The sequence below is a fragment of the Otolemur garnettii genome, unplaced genomic scaffold (genome assembly GCF_000181295.1).
Source record: "Otolemur garnettii isolate 467f Iridium unplaced genomic scaffold, OtoGar3 scaffold00020, whole genome shotgun sequence".
NCBI lineage: Eukaryota > Metazoa > Chordata > Mammalia > Primates > Galagidae > Otolemur > Otolemur garnettii.
Genome location: NW_003852415.1, coordinates 2,654,712 through 2,661,680, shown reverse-complemented (window position 1 = coordinate 2,661,680; position 6,969 = coordinate 2,654,712). Strand labels below are relative to the sequence as shown.

The 6,969-nt window shown below is 39.4% G+C and overlaps 1 protein-coding gene across 1 annotated transcript in view; it reads right to left on the bottom strand.

The window, feature by feature from the left end:
• Positions 1 to 6,969, bottom strand: part of IFT43 (intraflagellar transport 43) — a 115,349-nt gene that overhangs the window by 65,874 nt on the left and 42,506 nt on the right. The window contains exon 3 of the mRNA XM_012803524.2: positions 1,192 to 1,256. Coding sequence (XP_012658978.1) covers positions 1,192 to 1,256 — 65 coding nt within the window. The remainder of the gene's footprint in view (positions 1 to 1,191; positions 1,257 to 6,969) is intronic.

Here is a 6,969-nt window from a genome sequence, read left to right as displayed (position 1 = left end):
GTTGTTTGGCGGGTCCGGGCTGGGGATTCGAACCTGCCACCTTAGGTGTACGTGGCTGGCGCCTTAGCCGGTTGAGCTATAGGCACCGAGCCAACTATGGAGGTTTTACCGTATACGATTCCATTTAGGGGAAATGTCCAGAACAGGCAAATTGCAGAGACACAAAGTTGACTGGTTGTTGCCTAATCCTGGGGAGGGTGAGGGGACATGGGAATTGACTGATAACAGGTACAGGGTTTCTTTGGGAGGGGTAATAAAAATGTCCCCAAATTAATTGTAATAATGGTTTCACAACTCTGTGAATATATAAAAAAAGATTAAATTGTACACTTTATTTTATTTTATTTTTTTGAGACAGAGCCTCAAGCTGTCACCCTGGGTAGAGTGCTGTGGCATCACAGCTTACAGCAACCTCCAACTCCTGGGCTCAAGCAATTCTCCTGCTTCCGTCTCCCAAGTAGCTGGGACTACAGGCACCCACCACAACGCCTGGCTATTTTTTGGTTGCAGCCATCATTGTTGTTTGGTGGGTCCAGGCTAGATTCGAACCCACCAGCTCATGTGTATGTGGGTGGCGCCGAGCCTAAATTGTACACTTTAAATGGGTAAATTACATGGTATGTGATACACAGACAGGAGAAGAGTATTTGAACTGTTTTATCATTATAAGGTGTTTGCACAGGCTGTGAAATGGTATCCTGTTATTTGAAAGTAGACTCAGATTGTGACTGTACAATTTAAATAATCACTATTTTTTGTTTCTGCAAAAACATAATACACTGAGTAAAAAGACAAAAATTATTAAAGACAGAAAAATTGCTCCACAGAAATATTGTCAAGTAATCTTGACAAAGTAACAAAGGAAATACAATTAAGCAAAGATAGTTTTTTTGTTTTTTGTTTTTTGTTTTTTGCAGTTTTTGGCCAGGGCTGGGTTTGAACCTGCTACCTCCAGTATATGGGGCCGGCACCCTACTCCTTTGAGCCACAGGCACAGCCCCAAAGATAGTCTTTTTTTTGAACAAATGGTTTTGGAACAACTGGATGTCTAAAAAATGAATCTAAAGATAGACCTTACACTTCGATGAAATTATATTTCAATAAATCTGTTATAAAAAATAAAGCAAAAGAAAAGTCCCCATTACATCCTGCCCACCCTCACCACCACTCCTGGGAGCTGCTGGTACTCACTTTGAAGACTTCATGGTCTCATCTGCCCAACCTCCCCTGCGACGAGGTGGCTTGGGAGGGGGAGTCTATGAGAAAAGAGAAGCCAAAAGAACATAGTCACTCAACATTTGCATTTAAAAAACACACTGGCTGAGATTTAAGTCACCTTAAGTAATAGTCAGCCTATGTTTTGAATAGAAATACAGTAACCTTTCTAATTTACTATGAAAATCTGGGTGTCTTCATACTCTCCTAGTGGGTGTACAAACTGACACAATGTTTCTGGAGCGCAATTTGGTGCTGTCTATTGAAAGCCTTAAAATGATCATACTTTTTGACCCAGAAATTCTAGTTCCAAGAATTTATCCCATAGAAATAATCAGAAAGGAAAATCAAGTTATTTTTGAATAGGGAATAGCTGGAAACAACTGAAGTGGTCACATAAAGAATTAAGTAAATACTGGAATATACATGAAAATACTATGCAAATAATGAAAAACTATATTACAGAAAAATAATAATATGAGAAAGCTCAATATACTAATTTTCAAAACTACGTTGCAAAATAGTAAATATATGCTTCTGATTTTTTGAAGTGATTATTAATATGCATTATCTAGTGTTAATTGGCTATATGTACATAACTAGCAGGGGACTCTATGGGCAACTTTGATTTTCCTAATCTCTGCTGCTGTGCATTTCCCAATTTTTTTTAGCAGTCAACTGACATTACTTTTATAAATTGAAAAATAATAAAATAAAGATATATGACTAAGACTTACTTAGAAGACATAAACTAAATTAATGGGTGAGTTAAAAATACACTCAAGAGGGTAGTGCCCATAGCTCAGTAGGTAGGGAGCCGGCCACATACACTGGAACTTGTGGGTTTGAACTGGCCCAGGACAGCTTAAAACAACAATGACAACTGCAACAAAAAAAATAGCCAGGCATTGGGCAGGCACCTATAGTCCCAGCTACATGGAAGGCTGAGGCAAGAGAATTGCTAAAGCCCAAGAGTTTGAGGTTGCTGTGAGCTGTGATGCCATGGTGCTCTACCTAGGGCAACAGCTTGAGACGGTCTTAAAAAAATATATATACTCAAGAGGCCCACTGCACCCATCACCAACACTGTTGCCAGCACCCAAGTGGGATGTTTAAAGGGCTTTGGGTTTCACCCTTCCTACCTACCACCACTGTCCCCATGAATGCCAATGCCATAAGTGCCTAAGGACGGGCTACCCAACTAACTGTCATCACCTCTGGTGTACCAATGCACTGTCTCGGACCTTGGGGATCAACCTGACTTGCCCATCACTGCCAGCACCCAAGCATAACATCTGAGGGCCTGAGGACAGGCCTATGCCACCCAATGCCATCACTATTGGCATCCATATGCATCATCCTGGGGCCTAAAATTGTTCTGCCCCACCTGCCACCACCAGGGTACATCTTTTGGAACCTGAAGATAGGTCTTACCTGCTGGCTTCTCATGCACACTGTCTAGGGGTCTAGGGATTGGCCCACCCTGCCACTGACTGGTGACCATGTGTACCTCCCAGGGACCTGTGGACGGGCATGCCTAGCCCACAGCCAGCACCATGTCTGGCACCTACCTACATATGCCACCTGGGGACCGGGAAACTGGTCCACCCAGCCTACCACTAACAACTAAGCAAGCCAACCGGAGGCCGAAGGACTAGCCCACCCTTATCTGCCACTACCAGCATCCACGTGTCACCTGTGGAGCCCAAGAGCCAACACACCCCAACTATTGCCACCACCACTTGTGCCCAAGGACCAGCCCACATGTATTCCCATTTGCAAAAAACCCTCACCATAGCCTTCACTAACAACCATAGTCCAACCCATTAAGGAAATCACAAGATATCACTGATGCTGATTATAGCGAAAGAAATAATGTTCATATGAACAACACACTACTATACTAACTCACTACTACACCAAAGCACCCTATCCTACCAATACTGTAGATAGAGCTTAGGAAAAAGGCTTTTCCTATGAAAACCAATTCATAAAATTAGAAGAAGCAACTGTTATACCAGATGCACAGACAGCCACATAAGGAGACAAGAAACATGAAAAAACAAGGAAACATGATACCTATACAGAAACACAATAATCCTCTAGTAATAGATCCCAACAAAAAGGAAATCAATAAATGCCTAAAAAGGAATTCAAAAACTTACATTAAAGAAACTTAGTGAGATACAAGAGAATACATATAAATAATACACAAAAATATCAGAAAAATAATGCATGACTGGAATGAGTTCAACAGAGATAGTTTACATAAAAAAAGAATTAAACAGAAATCTTGGAACTGAAGAATTCAATGAATTAAAAACACACAATCTTGTTGGGATCTATCACTAGAGGATTATTGTGTTTCAACAATAGATTAAACAGAAGAAAAATTTTTTGCACTTGAGGACAGGTCTTTTGAAATAATCCAGTAAAAAAAAAAAGGGAGGAAGGAAGAAAAAAGAGTTAAGAAAGCCTACACAATATATGTGATACCATAAAGCAAACAAATATTCAATTTTGGCAGTACAGATATCCTTATGATAAAATGATTTTTTAAAGGAGAACAGATGGGCAAAGGCACAAAAAAACCATCAACAAAATAACAGTTAGAAATTTACCAATCTTTTTTTTCTTTTTGTAATTTTTATTTCTTGAGACAGAGTCTCACTCTTTTGCCCCAGGCTAGAGTGTTGTGGCCTCATAGCTCAAGTAATCCTTTTGCTTCAACCTTCCAAGTAGCTTGGACTATAGGTGTGTCACCACGCCTGGCTAATTTTTCTATTTTCAGTTGAGATAGGGTTTTGCTTTTGCTCAGGTTGGTCTCAAACTCCTGTGTTTAAGCAATCCACCTGCCTATGCCTCCTAGAGTACTAGGATGACAGATGTGAACAACTGCACCAGTCAGAAATTTCCCAATCTTGCAAGAAATATAAACATACAGATATATGAAGCTCAAAGATCATCAAATAGATAATAAAAGGTCTCCTCTAAGACATATTATAGTCAAAGACAGACCAGGTATAATGGCTCATGCCTATAATGCCAGCACTCTGAGAGCCCAAGGCAGGTGGATCACTTGAGCTCACAAATTTAAGACTAGCATGAGTTAAGAGCAAGACCCATCTCTGCTAAAAATAGAAAAATGTAGGGCATTGTGGCAGGCACCTATAGTCCTGCTACTTGGGAGCTGAGGCAGGAGGATAGCTTTAACCCAAGAGTTTGAGGTTATAGTGAGCTACAGTGATGTCACTGCACTTTACTCAGGAGACAGAACAAGACTCTGCCTCCAAAAAAAAAAAAAAAGTCAAAGATAGGGCATAATGGGTCATGCCTATAATCCTAGCACTTTGGGAGATGAGGTGGAGGACTGCATGAGGTCAGGAGTTGGAGACCAGCACAGGCAATAGAGAGAATTCATCTGTACAAAAAAATTAATAACTGGGCATGGCGGTACATGCCTGTAGTTCCAGCTACTTGGGAGGCTGGGGAAGGATTGCTTGAGTCCAGGAATTGGAGGCTGTAGTGAGCTATGATGATGCCAGTACACTCTATTAACCAGGGCAACAGAGTGAGACCCTGTCTCAAACAAACAAAAAAGCCAAAGACAGAATTCTAAAAATAGCGAGAAGAAAGTGTCAAATCACATAAAAGGGAATCTCCATTAGACTAACAACAGATTTCTGAGCAGAAACCTTACAAGACGGGAAAGAATGGGAAATATTCAAAGTGCTAAAAGGAAAAAGCCCTGCCAGCCACAGGTACCATACTCAGCAAAACTATTCCTTCAAAAATGAAGGCGATCTCAAAGAGCTAAAAGTAGACCTTCCATTTGATCCTGTAATTCTATTACTAGATATCTACCCAGGAGAAAAAAAAATCATTTTATCATAACGACATCTGTACTCAAATATTTATAGCAGCTTAATTCACAACTACAATGATATGGAAATAACCCCAGTGTCCTCCCCAATCACACAACATCCATTGTGTGAATGGATTAGTAAATTGTGGTATATGTATTCCATGAAATACTATTCAGCTATAAAAAAGATGGAGAATTTTACATCTTTTGTATTTACCTGAATGAAGATGAAGAACCTTCTCTTTAGTAAAGTATCTCAAGAAGAGAAAAGCAGGTATCCCATGGACTCAATATCAATTTGAAACCAGTAAATAAAAAACTATAGGCCCAAATAGGGGAAAATTGCAATTAAATTCAAGAAGAGCAGAGGGAGTGAAGAGGCTTGTTAGTAAGCTCCAAACTAAAGGGTACAATGTAGTGGGTATATGGCACACCTCCTGGGTGAAGGATCCAACCACAACTCACACTTTGCCTAAGAAATGCAAACAACATGGCCTAATTGTATGTACCCTTATATTCATCTGAGAAAAAAAAAAAGGAGGAAATAAAGTTTTTCCCAGATAAGCAAAATCTGAGGAAATTTATCATCATTAGACCAGCCCTAAGGAAATGTTTAAGGGAGTGCTGGGCACAATGGCTCACATCTATAATCCTAATACTCTGGAAGGCTAAAGCAGGAGAATCACTTGAGGTCAGAAGTTAGCTACCAGCCTGAGCAAGAGTGAGACCCCATTTCTACAAAAAATAGAAAAATCAGCCTGGCAGAATGGCATGCACCAATAGCCCCAGCTACTTGGAAGGCTGAGGCAGGAGGAGCACAGGATTTTGAAGTTGAAGTGACCTGTGATTAAAAAAACAGAAAACTCTTAAGAGAATCCTACATCTGTGACTGGAAGTGAAAAGATAATATGTACCATCATGAAAACACAGAAAAGTATAAAACTCACTAGTAGAACAGATACACAAATAAGAAAGAGAAAAGAGTCAAACATTACCACTACATAAAACCATCAAACTGCAATGATAAAAAATAGGATAAGAAGAAAGGAAAAAAGGATATACGAAACAAGGACAAAAAAAATTAACAAAATGACAGAAATAAGTCCTTAGCTATTAGTAATAAATGAATTAAATTCCCCACTTAAATGATATAGACTGGCTGAATGAATAAAAAAAATAACCCAAGTACAAATTGCCTACATGTAACTCACTTCACTTGTAAAGACACATAGAGAATGAAAAGTGAAGTGACAGAAAAAATATTCCATGCAAACAGAAACCAAAAGTGAGTAGGAACTGCTTATTTATATCAGGTAAAACAGACTTTGGTCATTACACAATGACAAATACATAATTTTATAAATGATAAAAGGATCAATTCAGGGAGAGGATATTATTAGATTTAAAAATATTCCAACACAATAATAGTTAAGGATTTCAATAGCCCACTCTCAGCGTTAGATAGATCATCCAGATGGAAAATCTACAAAGAAACACTGGATTTAAACTGTACTTTACACAAAATGGACCTATCAGACATTTATAAAACATTTTGTTTTGGCTGGGTGTGCTGTTCATGCCTATAATCCTTGCACTCTGGTAGGCCAAGATGAGATGATCACTTAAGTTCAGGAGTTCCAGACAGCCTGAGCAAGAGCCAGACCTGTCTCAACTAAAAATAGAAAAATGAGCTAGGTGTTGTGGCAGATGCCTCTAGTCCCAGCTACTTGGGAGGCCAAGGCAAGAGGATCTCTTGAGCCCAGGAGTTTGAGTTGTGAGCTAGGCTGATGACACAGCACTATAGCCTAGGTAACAGAGTAAGACTCTGACTCAAAAAAAAAAAAAAAAAAAAATTCATCCAACAGCTGCAGAATACACACATTCTTCTC